The sequence below is a fragment of the Lithobates pipiens genome, unplaced genomic scaffold, assembly GCF_037356315.1.
Source record: "Lithobates pipiens isolate NorthernLeopardFrog02 unplaced genomic scaffold, aLitPip1_a1.2 Scaffold_19, whole genome shotgun sequence".
Taxonomy (NCBI): Eukaryota; Metazoa; Chordata; class Amphibia; order Anura; family Ranidae; genus Lithobates; species Lithobates pipiens.
Genome location: NW_027507764.1, coordinates 124,710,415 through 124,729,805, shown reverse-complemented (window position 1 = coordinate 124,729,805; position 19,391 = coordinate 124,710,415). Strand labels below are relative to the sequence as shown.

The window sequence follows — 19,391 nt, the reverse complement described above, 5'->3', positions numbered from 1 at the left end:
GAGAAGCCATAGAAAGAAACAGGCAACTTTGGTCTGAATGCTGACCGTGCCACTTTGCCCCAACTTGAACTTTGAACTGAGCCATTCAGCTCAGTATACACTATTAGAAGGATGATTAGCAGGGGTAAAGCACACCTGTCCAATTGCCCCCACCTCCGCCAAAAAGACCCCCAAAAAACAGAGTTGCTCACCCTTCATTTATATATTTTACATGACTATTCTTTTTTTTATTTGCACTAACATACAATTTTTCAGGACAAGCTTTCGGGGTATGACACCTTCTTCAAGGTCCAAGCAGTAGTGCTAGTCCTGAAAAATTGTATGTCACAATTGCACTAATACAGCTACAATCACATTAAACATGTCCATCCTTTTAGGACAATATAATAGCAAATAGAGTCTCCAAAGGTCCATCAATTTAACATGTGCATAATTGCCGAGATGACATTTGGACTGTGTGACAATTAAAACTAATGTATGGTTTTCAGCTACATATGTTATGTAAGGAATTTCACATAAGGTTAATAAAGGTAAAAACTGTGGAACACAGGCACACTTTAACAAATATTTTAAACTTAAAACTTGATCTAGTAAATTGATACTGAAGTACAAGTTGAATAAGCAGCCAAAAGTTGGGATTGCAGATCTGTTAACAACATGAAAGCGCCAAGTTCTTTTACCTCTGCTGTAGGCTATTATGTTACACAATAAAAACAGTTAAACACATCAAGTTTTTACAAGGGGGAACAAAGTGTTATGATGTGTTGGTGTTTGAAATTACTTTCCTAGCCTGTTCTCCCTGGTGGTGGAGAGCGCAGTATGAATGTGTGGAGCTGGATTCTTTGGTATTTGTGGTGTCAGATTTGTGGTGACAGGGAATGACTTATACTTATTGCACAGAAATGAAGCTTTGCCTCAAGGTAATATAGCATGCTCTATTAATTTATTTTACTAAGGCAACTAACTCCATCTGTACCAAATGATATTGCCTTTAAAGATGACCTGTCAGCATGCTGATTTCATACCATGCTGCAGTTTTGGAAAATGAAACTGCTATTTTGATATGTTCTCTCTTGTTTCATAGAACCTCTCTACATTTCTACATTCAGTATGAACTTTTGAGGTTAGAAATATATGAGCTGCCACTGCTCACTTCTTATTGAAACATACAATCCCTGGGGCTGTCATCATGTTCCCAGCATCACTACCTAGTGGATCTCTAATCAGCCCAACATCCAGTCCTTAGATTTCTTTAGAACCCTGCGAGACAGCATGGCCAGGTCCATGACCCCTCTTTCCTTTACTGCATTTAAGCAGTATAACTTGGTAACTTCCCTGCCACCAGCCTGTAATTAGAGAAGGAGCAGAAGCAGACTGCTGAGATCATTACTCTGCTCTCTCCTACTTGTCAGCATGTTCCTTGAGAGTTTAAATTCATAACTGCATTAAATTGTATTTGTATGACCTTAGTTGACCTTATGACCTTAAATTGTATTTGTATGATCATATTTAGTCTCAGGCTGGGTTCACATTAGTGCAAATTGGATGCGGATTTACCGCATCCAATTCGCATGACAGGAGATTGTGACTGGCTCTCTATGGAGCCGATTCACATGTCTACATGGCAGTAGTGGAGTGGCTTGCACTGGAGTCCTGTGCGTCTTTGGCTCAGATTCAGGGAGGAATTCATGCAAAAACTGGGCCCTGATTCGTCCCTGAAATGGAGAACAGGGACACACCGGACCCCTGCTGTCAGCCGCATCCGGCAGCAGTGTGAACCTAGCCTCAGAATAGTATGCCAAAATGTTTTCAGAGCAATCATGAAACAGTTCCTTTGCATGCCGTGTGGACTATCGTGTCAACAGACTTCAGGATATGACTCAGAATTGGGAAGGATTTGGTGAATCAGAACATTTCTTTCAAATATCTATTAATCGCTATGATATAACAAAGGATGAAGAAAGACAAACTGACACAGGCTGTAATGGAGATACAGCCTAACCATCAATAAATAAGGGGTGGGATTGTTTGGTGGAGGAAACATTTTCTAAAATGAAAGTATCTAAATGTATGGCCAGCTTTACTTGCTTCTGTCCATACAAAAAGGGAATTTCATCTTTAAGCAACCAACTATAAACAAATATCAGATTTTAATAATAAATGAGTATTTGTTAATTCAAATCTCATTATGGGAATTAGATGTTTAGCAGTAGCTTACTGCCACCATAATACGTGGAAGTGTGTGATCTTTACGACAATCCAAAGCCAAAAACTGATCTGCTAGGAACTTTAGAAACACAAACCCTACCAAAAATAGTTCCAGAAGAACCTTCAAGGTGATGTGTACTGTATACCTCGTGGCTATGGACAGATCATAAGCTTTCTACTCACAGACAATTGTATGCTCTACCCCATAACCACACTTACACATTTATGTATTACATTTATTAAGAGCCTGTATGATGCTAGTAAAAACGAATGAGCTGCTCGACATTTTCTCATTTCTCAAAGAGGTCCCTTGAATTATTTTACGCTCAAGCAGTACTGATGTGTGTAAGAGACAGCAAGAAATTTGCAGGGGTGTGTTTAGGAACAGCTCTGCAGAATCACAAGCATGCGTTCTCAAATCAACAGTTTTGGGTATAATATAATAATCTAATGTGCAGAAAGACTGTTTCCTGTATGTATCTCAAGGTTTAAATTTGTAATTCTGACTGCAGTGTACCTTTAAACATTTTCGAAATGCACCACATGTCAAGTTTTAAACCACTTTTTATAGTGTTTACTAAATAATAGAGTTTACTGAATAACAGAAAAATAACTCCAATTAAACTAGAGAGACATGCAAAAAAGCCCAACTGTCTTTGAATCTGAAAGTCACAGAGAAAATCCAAATGTAATTGAATTATTTTAGCTTTAGTTTTTGCCATTTTGCTGCATTATCTACTGAAGCAAGATCTACCAGTACACTAAGAGCTTAAGGTTAACACGGAGTGATGGCTTGCCATGCCGCACTGTTCCATGAATGTCAAACATACTTTTATCTTCCAAGATATTTTAAAACACTTTGCTACAAAAGAGAAAAGTTGTTTCATCCAATATTATGAAAGTATTTTACTAAGCAGTTTTGTGTGAGCAAGTTACAAATAAGAATGCGAGGCTTTAAGTAGGACAGCATGATGATGTGGTAGAGAGTACTGATAGCTTACAGTGTGGCGTCCTAAATTCAAACCCAACCAGAAACATTATCTGCATGGCCTTTTATGTTTTCCACAAACTGGATTTATCACATAATCTATATGCATATATAAAGGTCTGAGGATATGTCTGTATGCGTGTGGTTATTAGAAATGTATATTATACTATAAGCTGCTTGAGTACAGGGATGATACAGTTTTAATTACTTTAAGTACTGCAGAAGTTATTGGTTTCATCCAATACAAAAAACTGAGATAGTGTTTCTAAAAGAAAAAGTTTTTTGTTGCCCAGAGTAACCTTATTCTGCCACATCTTTTGTCAGACTATGCGTTAAATTTTCACTTTCTCTAAATGTTACAAGCTTATTTTATGCACAAAGCATTTTAACAGCTATGGAATGCTACATAACTTGGAGAATAAATCAGACAAGAACTATGCTGTGTGTTTCTGCCTTTTACCAACTTTGGAAATTTAGTGTTTAGACAGATTTGTGAAAATGCCACAACATTCTAGGAATACTGTCTCACATAAGCACTAGACTGACATAATAATCTGTCATTTATTCCTTTACAGCATGTTACTTTTTTACAGTTAACCGACAGGTCTCTAACCTTACACCACTTTAATGTTAGACCATAAGAATGCATTACAATGGAAACAAAAGACAAGTAGTGTAAAAAGTACATCAACATGAATCAGTAGGGATAAGGTCCAAGCAGTAGTAAACTCCACTTTGTGTCTTTTATCTACAGTTAAGCTAATAAAGTTAATCTACAGTTAATAATAAAGCTCACTTGTAGGTAAAATTGATATCTCCTAAACTTGCACCATTTAGGAGACATTCACTTGTTTTGCAGCTGGTTATGTCACCAGTGCATGTATAGTGCACTCTGAATTGAGGGCATAGTGAATGTGCCGTTAATCCAGAGCTCTGTGTTGTGGCCATGACTCTCGCACGCATGCGCAGGAGTGATGTTATGGTGGCTCATCCCATTCAAACAGCCAGAGCCCGCAAACCCAGGGGGGCTTTGTTTTTTGGGTAAGTCTGTCATAATGTGTTAGTTTGTGATCTGGCATCTGCTGCTCCTCAGTCAAATCATTTTGGAGGGAGCAGGGGGCATGGCTGAGCTATTCTGTGGGTGTCTGTGGATGCACACAGCCCATCTCAGGAGTGTGCGCCCACATGGGTGCCCCCTCAGCACAGGGCTTGCTGAGCAGGCACCTGTGGGAAAGGTGTAGAGGACTATACAATCATTTAAAGTATAATCATGAGCACTCCTATATGAAAGTGAAATAATGTAAACTCAGTTGATTGGTTCCACGGCCGTTTATTCATAAGTCCTTCAATTTATAGTCCATATAAAAATAATATAGCAATATCATAGGTTGTGTAACCATAAATTGTCCATCCACAAATGTCAGCCACCACAAGGGGATTAGAAGCAAAATCCAGCAGGAGCTACAGATTATAAAAGAGAAGAGAGGTGCCTCGAAGTGTAGTAATATGGGTACATTTGATGAAGGTACAACATTTAGCAACCCACATGGTTGATGATTAAAAGAGGCACATCTAAGTATGCAGGCATCTGGGGTAAAGCTGTCCACATAGACTATCCTCTGCACCACCGGCTCTCAGCCTGTCAGTCTGCAATCATGACCGGGAAGACTACTCTGCAGTAGAGCAATCTGAAGTCGAGGCTTGAAGTGTCCGTGGAGCGTAGCATGGAAGGCATGACGTTGATGGCAGTGTGGAGAATGGTCTATGTGGGCAGCTACAGGCATCATTCGAGTATCATCTTTTAAAGCCAGCGATTCTGTGCACCATAAGAATGATCATAATGTTGCCGTTTGAGGCAATGGGTGGGGACATCCCTCCCCTTCCGCCGCCTTCTGGTGCTTCTCCGGGCTCTCCCATGCCATTGGGGACCTGATGGCATGGGAAAGAATCTGCTGCCGCCAGATGACGAGCATAGAGATTTTCGGTGACCAGTTGGTCACCAGTCATCTCTTTGACACTCAGAGGCCCGGGGGCGACGTTATGACATCATGTCTGGGACACGGTTGTAAACAAAGCCACGATCGCTCGCTTATAGACCCCACATCTCTCCATAAAGAGGACCTGTCTCGCACTTTTACTATTACAGGGGATGTTTACATTCCTTGTTTCCTTGTAATAGGAATAAAAGTGATAAAATTTTTTAAGAGAAAGCGTAAAAATAAAAAATTAAATCAATTAAACAATAATAAAAAAAAAAAAATTAAAGCACCCGTGTGCTCGCACACAGAAGCGAACACACATGTGGGTCCCGCCCACATATGTAAATGCCGTTCAAACCACACATGAGGTATTGAGAGCAACAATTCTAGCACTAGACCTCCTCTGTAGCTCGTAACTCTTAACTGGTAACATGTAAAAGAATTTAAAGCGTCGCCTATGGAGATTTTTAAGTACCGAAGTTTGGCGCCACTAGATGAGTGTGCGCAATTTTAAAGCGTGACATGTTGGCTATCTATTCACTTGGCATAACATCATCTTTCACATTATACAAAAAAATTGGGCTAACTTTACTGTTTTATTATTTTTTAATTCGTGAAACAGTTTGTTTGTTTTTTTTTTTTTAAAAACATGTTTGAAAAATTGTTGTGCAAAAATTGTGCAATTTTTCTTATGTTACAGCCTTATTCCAAAATGGATTAGAGTCGTTATTTTCCTCAAAATTTTACAAAGAATACCCCATAATGACAAAATGAAAAACATTTATTTAAAATCTTTGCAAATTTATTAAAAATAAAAAACAAAAAAAATCACATGTACATAACAGAACATCATAGCCCTTGCCATGACAATCAAAATTGAGCTCAGGTGCATCCTGATTCCACTGATCATCCTTGAGATGTTTCTACAACTTGATTGGAATCCATTGGTGGTAAATTCAGTTGATTGGACATGATTTGGAAAGGCACACACCCATCTATATAAGGTCCCATGGTTAACAGTGCATGACAGAGCACAAACCAAACCATGAAGTCCAAGGAATTGTCTGTAGATCTCTGAGACAAGATTGTATCGAGGCACAGATATGGGGAAGTGTACAAAAACATTTCTGCAGCATTGAAGGTTCCAATTAGAACAGTGGCCTCCATCATCCGTAAGTGGAAGAAGTTTGGAACTACCAGGACTCTTCCTAGAGCGGGCAGCCTGATTGATCGGGGGAGAAGGGAGTTGACCAAGAATAGCATTTCTCTGTGAAGAGGGGAGAATCTTCCAGAAGAACAACCATCTCTGCAGCACTCCACCAATCAGGCCTGTATGGTAGAGTGGCCAGACGGCAGTAAAATGCACATGACAGCCCGCCTGGAGTTTTACAAAAAGCACAAGAAGGACTCTCAGACCATGAGAAACAAAATTCTCTGGTCTGATGAAAAAAAGATTGAACTCTTTTGCATGAATGGCAAGGGTCATGTCTGGAGGAAACCAGGTACCACTTATCACCTGGCCAATACCATCCTTATAGTACAGCATGGTGGTGGCAGCATCATGCTGTGGGGATGTTTTTCCGCAGCAGGAACTGGGAGACTAGTCAGGGTCAAGGGAAAGATTAATTCAGCAAATGTACAGAGACATCCTTAATGAAAACCTGCTGCTCTGGAGTGCTCTGGATATCAGACTGTGGAGAAGGTTTGTCTTCCAACAGGACAACAACCCAAAGCCCACAGCCAAGATAACAAAGGCGTGGCTATGGGACAACTCTGTGACTGTCCTTCAGTGGCCAAGGACTTGAACTGGATTGAACATCTCTGGAGAGAGCTGAAAATGATTGTGCACAGACACTCCCCATGCAACCTGATGGAGCTTGAAAGGTCCTGCAAAGAAGAATGGGAGAAACTGCCCAAAAATAGGTGTGCCAAGCTTGTAGCATCAAACTCAGACTTGAGGCTGTAATTGGTGCCAAAGGTGCTTCAACAAAGTACTGAGCAAAGGCAGTAAATACTTATGTACATGTGATTTTTTTCTCTTTTTTATTGTTAATAAATTTGCAAAGATTTCAAACAAACTTATTTCATGTTGTCATTATGGGGTATTGTTTGTATAATTAAGGATAATAATGAATTTAATCCATTTTGAAATAAGGCTGTAACATAAAAAATTTTGGAAAAAGTGAAGAGCTGTGAATACTTTCCAGATGCACTGCATTGTGTTCCATAAGTGATCACATGCCCTCTGTTCTTAGCTGCATACCTTGGTTAGACAGTTGGGGGTTGAGTCAGCAGATTGCAGAGAAACAGCAGTTCCCAAATGAAGAGCGCTGTGTGGGGGGGGGGGGGGGATATGGGGGTGTCAATACAAGTCAGTACAGGCAGGCTGTGCTCCCAAGCAGAAGGCAAAGAAGCAAACTGACCATGCGGGGATAAATGTGCTTCCATACCTGGCACGGTCAATTTGAAATAAGAAGGCAGTGGGACTGGCAGAATCACCAGGTATTTCCCATAAAGGAAGCAAAGAGAACAGGAGGACTTTAGGTTGTCAGTTGGGCACACCTAGTTCTGCACACCTCTTTTGCTGAAACCCTCCACTGTGGGCGGTGTTCCTGGGGGGGGGGGGGGGGCAAATGATTTACAAAGGAAGGGAAATTTGTCTCTTTCAGGGATGGTAAAATGTAGCAATAAAATGATTTGAGGCATTTTAAGCATCTGAAAGGTGAATTATAGGCAAATGTGAAAGACACACATTAATGCAGCTCTGTAACCATTAATACACAATTAAACATAGTTTATATGGAAGCCATGTAAGTACCTGAATTTTGCCTGGCATCAGCCTCTTGTGGTCCATGTACAGCAAGGCTAGAGTGTGGGGGGGAAGAATCAGCACAAAGTGCCAATCAGTCCAGGAAAGAGCAGAGTGAGAGAGATAATCCCAGTCATAGACTGGGGTGGGCCCCTGGATGATCTGTCTGGGTTGAATGATGCTAGCCATCAGACTGAAACTAACACTAATTGATTCACCACTGACTGAGCTTCCATGCTCACTAGCAACCTGTACTTATCAATTATCAACCAAAATCCACTTGTAGGTGCCTTGTTGTAGACAACTAGGGGCTGCGTTCTAGTCTACATTTCTTTCATCATCACCGAGCCCAATGCTTCCTATAGTAGGCTTAGCAGATTTCCGAAACAGCCTCTCAGAACCTCAGTTCTTTACCCTCCTCAGAAATGGGGATCTTTTGACTTATTCACTTCTCATCTAACAATCACCCTATCAGTAGAATAGGCCTACATACTAAATTTGCAACCAATCTAGAGGTCTTAAGCTGCTCTCAATTTGGTGTGTAGCTTCATACCCTACCCGAAGAACCAAGAACAAACCAGCTGCTGACCAGGCCTGTATTTGTTATCACTTTGGAAGAAATAATACTTAAGGTCCAAGTCACTTCTAGTCTATCATGATTAAGGGACCCCTTAAAAATGCTGGCTATTATTGAATTGTCCCTCTCACTTTTATTGGAATAAATTTGTATCTGGACCTCTTAGCAGTGGTATGGCATTTCAATTTCCATTTTTGTTACAATATAATGAACTTAGGGTCATCTTGGCACATGAATAATGATGACTGAATTGTAATTCCACCCAAAACTTAAGAGAAAAAAAACTGTACTTAGGGCAACAAGGGATCCACAACTGCTTACTTCCTTCTGAGTTTGCTAGCTCCCTGGCTGCCACTGGCTTCATTACTTTGAGTTGCAGAACAAGCATACAGCATGTAAAGACAGAATGAAGCCAGAAACTCTGCTAAACATGCTTGATCTAGGTCAGTAATTTAATGGATTGAAGACGTTGGATCAGCGTAAATAGTCAGGCATTGAGAATTTTCACAAAGAGAACTCTCAGCAAAAGACATCGAACATAACATTTCCATAGAGTTTTCCTTTTAATCAGATGAATGGTACTTCTCTTTGTAATGGACTCCTGTGTTTTTTTTTTAGTAAATGTCTGTGATTAACAAATATCACTATTTTACTGTGTTTTTCACTAAATGTATGTGATTAACAAATATTTTACCTATTTTATTTTTCTGTTAATGACACAGGATGTGCGACAACATCCAAAGACAGGAACTTATGGGGGAACATCTTGTCCCTAAATAAAGTCAGCATGTGTTACAGCCGACCAAAAAACATCTGATATACCAGCTTTTGGATGGACTCAACCTTTAACACTAAAGATTTAAGGGAATTTAGTGGTAGCAATTATAGAGAGTAATTTAGTTAGGATATTCCCAGCTACTCAATGTCTGTCAGGAATACAGAAAAATGGATGGATGTTTCCTGCACTGATTTGTCCTGTTATTTCCCACGGGTAGCAGAGGGCAGTCTATCTACGCATATCATCATCCTGTAATCCTATTTCTAAAGGGGGACCACTCCACTCTGGCCTGTGTTCACCATGCAACACAAAGTATGTACTGCTGCATTCCAGAACCCAAACCAACAAAGCACTTTCCGAAAAAACCACAGTGCTGGGAGGACACTGTTCATCCTAAATAAAAATCATCCAACATAAAAATTAGAAGTCTTAGCTTGCATTAAAAAAAAAATCAGGGCTACATTGCAGTCATTATTAAACTACAGTATTTAGTTCTTCCACAGAAACTGTAAGAAATGAACACCTGAACAGGGTATGTTTGAATGGTTTGCCATTCAGAAAAGTGCAGGGAAGAATAGTAGATACAAGACACACAGGAAAGCCAACATGCAGCAGAATCGACAACAGTTTCTCCAGAGATGGCCTGAGCTAAACAATAGACAATAAAGGATAACGCAGATAATGAAAAGCTGAGGGGGTTGCCCGGCTGCCAGCTCCTCTTCAGCGATGCTGCCAATTTTATCGCTCCAAATTGTTTATTAACCATCCAGAAGAGGCTGTCACCTTACCTGAACCACAAATAATACAATAAAATGCTGTAATTACATCACCGGACTCATTTTGCTGCAAACATGCACAGAAAGAAATAACTACAAATACTTCTCACATGTTCTAACATTAACATTAATGAATGAAAAAACCAAAGCGTGCAGAGATTAATGTAGGAAAAGCTGCTATTTAATAATTAATCGTGTTTAGCTTTTGTTGTCACTGCCATTGCTCCGAAACAGTCGCTAGGGGGTTGACAGAAACAAATTTAAACACTATGATCAGCTGGAGCAGCTTGCTAGCAGGGCATGATGCCTTATAGTCAACAGAACAGCTCAAGTTTTTCTTTGAAACTTTGCAGGTTTCTTTTGTCATCCTGTAAATTAAGCATCTCACTTTTAAGATTAGTATTTTCTCACAAAGAGATCACTATAAGCTCCCACTTTGGTTGATCCACAGCTCTTTAAGACACATGCAGGAAAAGCAAGCTTCACAGGTTTACAAGTTAATTTGCATGCATGACAGCTTCCAGTTAATACAGATGTTGTGCAGAAGATAATGAAATGACAGAGGACACAGGACATGCACTCTCTAAATCCACTCTATGACCTGTGCAAGCGCTGACATCCTCAATGCTGGCTGTATGGAATTCCTGGAGAGAGCAGCAATGTAATCTTGCACCTTTGCACTGCAGATTCATCAGCAGGATGGAGTATAAACATAACTGCATACTGACTGCCTATCATACTTCAAACACATTATATGATCCTTATATATATATATATATATATATATATATATATATATATATATATTTATGCATCATTCATAGAGGGCTACTATGATTTGTAACACTGTACAACATTACAAGGTTTTCAGAATCCAAACAAAAAAGTACAAACACTTGACAAAGGAGGAGGAGAAAGCCCCATCCACATGAACTTACAATCTAAATAGATTGTGATATAACCATTCAACTTTTTAATATAGTTAATAGAAATGTTCAAATTGTAGTAAACCACAGCAACCATTTTTCACCTTGAATTGGTTTAACATGAAAGCTTAGTTAATATAGATTACTGCACTTCTGCTTTATTTAACTAGCCCACCTTTTTTCACTGATGTGATCCCTCTGACATGATGAAAGGTGAATCTGATTGCATACTATGGATTATAGAACTTTCAAATTTATCTCTATGTGCTGCCTTTTTCAATGAGCTTGCTAGTGCCAGTATGAGACAATGAGGCCTTCATCTTCACCTTTTAGAAACAGCCCTTACATGGCACTTTACTGGCATTACTGTTAGACAGGAAAATTAAAGTGCTACAGATAGTCCATATTAAGGAAGTCTGTAAGGTCAAGATGATCTGATATGATGCATACATGTTTACCTAAAGAGGTTCTGCAGTAGCTTTTATTTCCTTCTGTGGCTTTGGTAAAAGATTATGTGGTGGGATACAATTGAAATAAATATCAGTAGTAATTGTTTTACAAACCAAACATTCCTCTGTACTGGGTTGCTCATCACAAAATAATGTGATGCTATAATGACATCTTAAGATGTGTTTGACATAGTAGTAGTTTGTTATATTAACTACAGCATCTTTTTTCAACCTAGTGTAATAAAGAAATGCTGTATCCTCTGTCCATATTATTACATGCATATCTTCTTTGCAGCCGGCATCTGAAAAGAAGAAAAGCAGTCGCAGCTGTGTTTTGTATCATACCTGTCTCTTTGTCTTGTACCTCATCCAGGTGCAGGTCATTCAGGAGATGCTCCAAAATCTTCTCCGGAGTCCCAGACACCACCATGTACCTGTCAGAAAGCAAAGAGTCCACAGAGTCATCCTCGGTAGAGGATTGCGAGCGGCTGCTCCACTCGTCTTCCTCATCCTCCTCATCAATGTATTTAAAATAAGGCACATCAAATGTGGGCAAAGGAAGCTCTCTGCCAGTGAAAGCTGATGATGGCTTTTTGTCCATGTGGCCATCAAAGACCCTCAGCTTTGAGCTTCCCATTGTGGCGTTTCAGTGACAAAGGGCATCCCCTATAATGTGCAGTGTATTCCCAAACCAGATCTGTCTTTGCTAGCTAAATCCATCTGCCAGCTCAGTGTTCTGCAGTCAGCCTGAGCCTGACTGTCTGTGTGTGTCTGAATGCCTAGAGGAAAAACTCTTACCTCCAATCAGTCTCGCCACTCCCTGCTGTGGAGGCTGGCCTCTCTGACGGCACTTTCCTAAGCACCAGAACATCTTGGTCCTGTTCTCTCACTTGTACTGTGGTTGCTTCTTCATCCTGTTTCCAAATAATGATGGAGATTATTTTAGAAATATGCTGTGTCTCATGAGAATACACAGACATTTGATTACAACCAAGTCCTACTCCCTTGTGCAAAGCATGCAATGATTTATACTGCAACACATCACATTACATTAAGGGTTGTGAACTGATGTCCAGGAATACTGCTCTTATTATGATTAAACATTTTAATGTTCTTAACCCAGGCCACATTTTTCCTGCACCATTCTAAAACCTGCAAACACTCCCAAACACTGCATCAAATCAGAGCTACATATATCAGTCACATTGCTAACCAATAGTGCTATAATGTGTAACAGTCTGACCATGTACAGTATGGAGAGAAAATGATTTCGTAAGAAGGACCATGGACTAGACAAACAAGAAAATGGGGGAAATTTATTTTCTATTTTTGTTGAATGCTGCCATTCTTTTCTTTATCTTGTACATTGTATCAAGTGACTTGCATTGTAGGTGAAAAGGATGAGTACATTACCATACATACAGAGAGTTTTAAAATTATGAAATCACTGCCGATTGAACAAAAAGTTTAATCTCCTTGTACATAAGTTAGAGGTATAAAATGTACCAAATACAACTGTATGTTTTACCACATACATTCTAATGTCTAACTCTGCACAGACATGATAAGAAGAATTGTATTACATACATCAACAGTTGTTGTTGAAGGTTAGTTGTTATTTAGCTCTGCACCGTGTGAGAAGTTTAAAAATGTATTATGGAAGGTTTTCTGAAAATTTACACATAATATAAATGCTACAGTATACCAATTAATTCCTAGTCCTTTAGCGCCTTCAAATTTACTACATTGATGGAGTCTCCATAAACGCCAGTTTAAATGCAATTGATCTTCACAAGTCTAAGCCCTTGTACACACGGTCGGACATTCAGACAACATAATCCGTCAGATTTTGTCCGACGGATTTTGGCCGAAACTTGTGTTGCATAGACACGGTCGGACAAAGTTGACGGAAAATCCGATCGTACGTAACGTGACAACGTTATTTCGTTACGATGGGACTACATTCAGGCTAGTAGCCAAAAGTTTTGGTCTAGGAATTTGATCTGAGCATGCGTGGCACTTTGTCCGATCGGAATTCTCTACACACAATCTGACAAAGTCCGATCGGATCATGTTGTCGGAAAGTTTTATAGCCCAGCTCTAAAACTTTTTCCGTCGGAATATCCGATGGAGCCCACACACAGTCGGATTATCCGACAACACGGTCCGATCAGACATTTTCCGTCGGAATGTCCAACCGTGTGTACAAGGGCTTAGGGCTTGCACTTGCTTCAAAATGTGGCATTGGACACGCTTTTACAAAAGCGGTATGAGATATCCCAGGATGCACTGGTAAACCAACAAGCAAACCGGAAAGACATCATCAGAAGTCACTTCCAGTTCATATGTACTACTCAGCTGAGGATCTGCTGAGTTGGGGTACTGCTGAGCTGGGGTTCTACTGGGGCCCTTTAAAACAGATTGAACATCAACAGACACACTGGGCACTTGCCAAGCTTCATTAAAGGGGTTGTAAATCTTTGCTTTTTTTGCCTTAATGCATCCTATGCATTAAGGTGAAAAAACACATGGCAGGGACCGCCCCCCCCCCCCCCCCCCCGTTTTACTTACCTGAGCCCTGGAACTTGACCCGGTGGGGACACACTGTCTCTCTGCCCGGGGTTCTCGGCTCTTTATTGGATAGATTGATAGCAGCGCAGTCATTAGCTTCCGCGGGGCCGAATCATACATTCAGTGGCTACGGATGGATTCAGGAGCGCGCCCGCAAGGTAACCCCCTCTGGAGAGTGCTTCACCTAGGGGGTTATCTGATGTGGGGAGGAGCCGCGAGGTTTGGGGCTACTCTGTGCAAATCAATCTGCACAGTGGAGGTAAGTATATGTTTGTTATTTAAAAAAAAAAAAAAAAAAAAACTAACCCTTACAATCACTCTAAAGCTTCATAAAAGCATCACTGAAGCATAATCGAAGCACCGCCAAAGCATCACAGAAGCATCAAGAAAGCAAATTGAAGTGATGGGTGCTTTAATGTGTCCAAGAAAGTGTAAATGTGCCCTTAAAGTGTCCACAAATACTAGAGAGTGATCAGATCTCAGTGTGGCACCACAGCAGGAAAGGCAGATGCTGCCAGCACTGCTGATCACAGTGATCAGTACAGCCTGACTGTTCCCCAACTGTGTGTATGTATAACACAAACACAAGATAATCACCCAATCCACCCATTTTGCTGATCCAATGTCATCTTGCATCTGTGGGTAGCCTTAGTCTAGTTAAAGGCATGGGATAATAGTTAGGAGATATAAGAAAGAAACAAAGAGGTATATTTCTACATCCATACACTTTAATTTTGGTAGAACATCTGTGTTTTTAAACCAAGCAGACACCCTAATGCCAGCCTCATCTTTATAAACAATAGGAAAAATCAATTTCAGACAATCGTTTTTCCTATTAGATTGATCAGATGGAGGTTCTTTCAGAGATTGTACTAGACTGACAGTCACTTCATAATCCAATTCTTATTAGATGGGGAGGACGATCACCTTAGATCTAGGGGTGGCCTAAAAAAGAGAAACCTGAAGTATAATTCAAACCCAGGATGACATTCACAAGCATATAAACTAATTCTGGAAAAGGAAGAACATTTTAGCATATGCTTGTATTCTACCTCTCTTAACACTTGTACCTTTTTTTACAACTCCTATGTAATTACTAAATTGCTTTTTGACAAATAAAGAATTTTTAATTAACAACCTCAATTTCTTGGCTGCTAAAAAACCCCATGAGGGATTATATAAAGGTTTTGGGGTGTGCAGCACTAAAAGCAGATCATATATGTGTTTTTTTCTATTCTAACACTTGTAATCCTTTTGTAACGTATATGTATAGATGGGTAGGATATTCAAGCAACTCCAAAATACCTGTGGACCTGGGTATATTTTCCAGTACCCACAGTAGCCTGATTTTGTCCTAGAGTGTACTGTAAGTACAGATGAAGGACCACCCTCTTCCTTCACTAACTGGTATTAAAAAAAGAAAAAAAGTTACAAAGGTCTCATGCACATGAGCAGAAAACCAGGCAGCATTTTTCCTTTTCCCATGCACTGCACTCAGTTCTATTTTAGCCAATGTATCCATGCACATTGTGGTGCTTAGATTTGTATTTTAGAGCAGTAGTCAGGGGCCAAAAAAATGACTCAAACCAGTGGTCAGAGAGGCTATTACTTACATAATTTACACATATATGTGTAAATGTACATAAACGTTTCTAGAATAAATGAATATTTCATCCAGTAGAATAAGTTTATGAGCATATGCTTCTAAACACCATACACCTGATAACCCGCATAAGCACACATAATTAGGCACAAAAATGAGCATATTTTACACTGGATTTTTCTGTCAGCTCCTGGCTGCAATATCTAGCATACATATTTTATATTTTAATACGCCCATGTGCATGGGGCCTAACTCTTGTTTGTATCCCATAAAATGCAACATGGAATGTAAAGAACACTGCATAATTTATTGGAACCAGTGGCGGAAGCATAGGGGTCGCGGAGGTCACCATGGCGACCGGGCCTCAAGAGCCCCCTGTATACCTCCATAGGAGGAGCGATAAGGGCAGCTGAGACCGAGCTCCGCAATCCTCAGCCGAACTGTAATCGGCACTGCAGGGAGCTCGTCACACTGATTTGACCTAAAGTGAAAGCACAGTGTGTGCTGTGCTCTTTGTCTCCCCCTACAGTTCAGTAACCATCAGGAAGAGGTAAAATAAAGCATTGCCGTTTTTTAAAAGGCCATCTGTATGTATGCATGTGTATATATGTGCCTCCTGACCACCTGTTTTAACCCCTTAAATGCATCATCACTATGCTGGGACTGCATGCAATGCACACAGCTGCAGGGTGGTTGCAATGCAGCCCCATTCACCTAGGGGTATACTTCAAGGGTGCCCTGACTGGAAAAAGATTGAGAAACACTGGCACAGATGAACCGATCTCTCCATTTTCCCTACTGCAGCCGCTGAATGCCTGCAGGAGGGAGAGGAGGAGAAGCAGGGGGAAATTGAGAAATCGGTTCCTTTATATGAATTGAGTTGAGAGGAATCGCAATATAGAGCGGTCTTAGCCCGAAGTGTCCCGACGCGCATATGCAGCCACCCACTTGCGACCGGGGCCCTGTTGTTCCACCACCGGGCTCAGAGGAAAGAGCTACAGAGGCATTTTTATGCTAAACACATCTTTAACAACAACACTAGTTTCTTAGGTATGACAGAATGCATACTGTGGCTAGAGACAGGTTCTCTTTATATAACAACATTAAGAACACTCTTCGCCTATTGATCCATTTATGGCTGCTGGCAGTTTCTGAGGTCTCAAGAAAGAATGAATCTACTTTAATAAATTACATGATTCAGGTAATAAAGTCAAGTACGGTTGGTTATATTCTGAAGCAGCTGAAAAGAAAAAAAGCAGCAAACATGCTTATAAAATAGACTGAACTGCCATGTATTACTTCCCAGTACAGTCACTTACTGCAGCTGTGCTGCAAGAGCTTCATAAATACAACATTTTTCAGCAATTCTCCAACAGGAACAACAAATCTTCATTTGAACAATGCAAAGTTTATATTGAGGGATTGAACAAAACAATATTAATTAAAAGCTGGCAGTAAACAGAAGAGATAGAGGTAATTCATCGTATAACATTTTGGCATTCTTTCTGCTATCATAGATGACACAGATATGATCTATCAAACTGATGCAGTCCAATCACTCTTAGATGCCCGTATAAAGAAACCCAATTTGCTAATGCAGCGGTTGCCAACCAGTGGCGCATTGACCACTGACAGTCCAAAAGAAAATTTTGGTGGTCTCCAGGGGTTCTGCCGCATATAAGCATTGTAGTGTATATACACTGCATAATGTTGTTTCCAGTGTGTTCTCAATGTGCGCTGATACCAGATGCCTTCTCTGTAGTTCCGGCTGCTGTGAACTCAGAGTGAGGTTCTGGGAGTAGTGCAGAGAGCAGGAGGTGAAGGAGGAGGGGACTTCCAATAACAGCGCTGATCACAGACTGTGGGAGAGAGCATGGAGATCGAACACATGGCTGGATAAGGAGGTGAGATCCAACGATGAGTCTGTGTAAGGCAGCAGGGTGATGCAGAGTTTGGGGGGGGGGGAGGAGAGGCAGAGGGTGAGAGAATTGTGTGTATACGGCATGTATAAGTGGTTTGCGGGATTCAAATCTGCGAGTTTAATGGTCTGTGAGGCCCTAAATGTTGCCGACCACTATGCTAACCAATTGTTCCCCACTTTGAATGGACATTCTTAAGGCCCCCTTTAGATCTCTGCAGTTTGTTGTGATGCATATTGCCTGTGCATTAACATTTACCACTGTTCAATTTGTGGACTGTTAGTGCACCATAGTGGACTAGAAAGTGGACTTGCATAACTTTTTTTTTTAACATGGCATGTGCATTGTCGGGAACTGCAGCTAAAATCAGTTGGCACCTACTGTACATAAGCATTTGGGTGCCATTCAAAATGAAGGGTACATACCACATGTCACTTACATTGTACATATTTATGGCTCATTCATATGAAGAATATATAAGGTTTTCAATGCCTTTTTAAAAACACTTGAACCAGTGGAGCAGTCGCTGTAGGCCCCTCATGAATTACGAGTAAGCAAAGACATAAGCTAAATAAGAAACAATGGGGGTTATGTATGAAAGGCAAATACACTTGGCAGCGCAGTCACTCTAAATCTAAGGTGTAGATCTGAAATGAATAGAAGCTCTGCTGATTTTCTCATCAAATCATGTGCAAGCTAAAATGCTGTTTTTTATTTTCCTCGCACGACCCTCTCGGATCTACAGCGACTTTACTTCCAAGTGCACTTGCAGTGCAAAGTGGAATTTCCTTTAGTAAATAACCCCCAATGTTACATAAGGATAAGCAAACTTCACTTCTGCAAGTCTGCCATCATCATTTACCCCCGGACACACCTACTAAAGACCAGTGATTATTCTATGTGCTGCTCACATATTATGCCTTGTGATAAATAATTATAGGCAGTAGTCTGCAAAGGGAGCTTTTTATAAACATCTAACATCCATTATGTAACTGAGCAGACGTCCGTATAGGATCATTCTACAGCCAGTTTTAATACAACTTATGACTCACTTTCCACTAGCTGGTGTGGCAAGGGACGCAGGCTGCTCTGTATCCTTACAAAAGAATCCAATTACAAAATTAATTTGTACGATGTTTGTTATGTAATTGTATCCATTCAGTTGTTCACCTAAAGCTACCTTGACGACCAGCCCATCACACAAGGCGTTTCCACAATGACTTTCTCATTATGGCAATTTGATTTCCTTTGACTCTCTGCTTCTGTTTTACAGGGCAACACTTGAACTCACACATTATGATCTTTTTATTGTTCAGAGATGCAGCCATGGCTTTATGCGCAGACGGGGATGGATGCAGAATTGTACGGGTCACTGCATCAACATTCTCTAAATCTCAGCTGTTTGAACAGAATAAGCTGTATAATCATTGCTTTCTGCATACGCAGCCCAGTGGGTTTCCACAGGCAATGAAATCCTTGAGCCTGATCATTATGAGCTGTTTATAGTACTTAGGGAGAGCACAGAGCTATGAAGAACAATTGTATCTTCAAGATCATGTTAATTGTGCCCAATCAAACACTTTCATGTTGATACAGTAAGGTGAGAAGTAGGGGCTAATAGATTGGTTCAACGGTACATAACATGCAGGTTAGAGCATAACCAGCTCTTTACATACACTGGACACAGATGAAAAATGTTTTTCAATAAGTGCTCAAATGCTTCACTGAAAATATGTGGTGGCTGCCATTGCGGAACTTTGCTGAAAAAGCTTACTGTCTAATGGAAATACATATCCTTCAGCTTCAGT

The 19,391-nt window shown here is 40.4% G+C and overlaps 1 protein-coding gene across 1 annotated transcript in view; it reads right to left on the bottom strand.

The window, feature by feature from the left end:
• The window catches only part of RAPGEF5 (Rap guanine nucleotide exchange factor 5), a 437,226-nt gene that overhangs the window by 66,903 nt on the left and 350,932 nt on the right, over positions 1-19,391 (bottom strand). Inside the window, exons 10-11 of the mRNA XM_077491236.1 lie at positions 12,289-12,404; positions 11,836-11,924 (exon numbers count right to left, since the gene is read on the bottom strand). Of these exons, the coding sequence (XP_077347362.1) occupies positions 11,836-11,924; positions 12,289-12,404 (205 nt within the window). The remainder of the gene's footprint in view (positions 1-11,835; positions 11,925-12,288; positions 12,405-19,391) is intronic.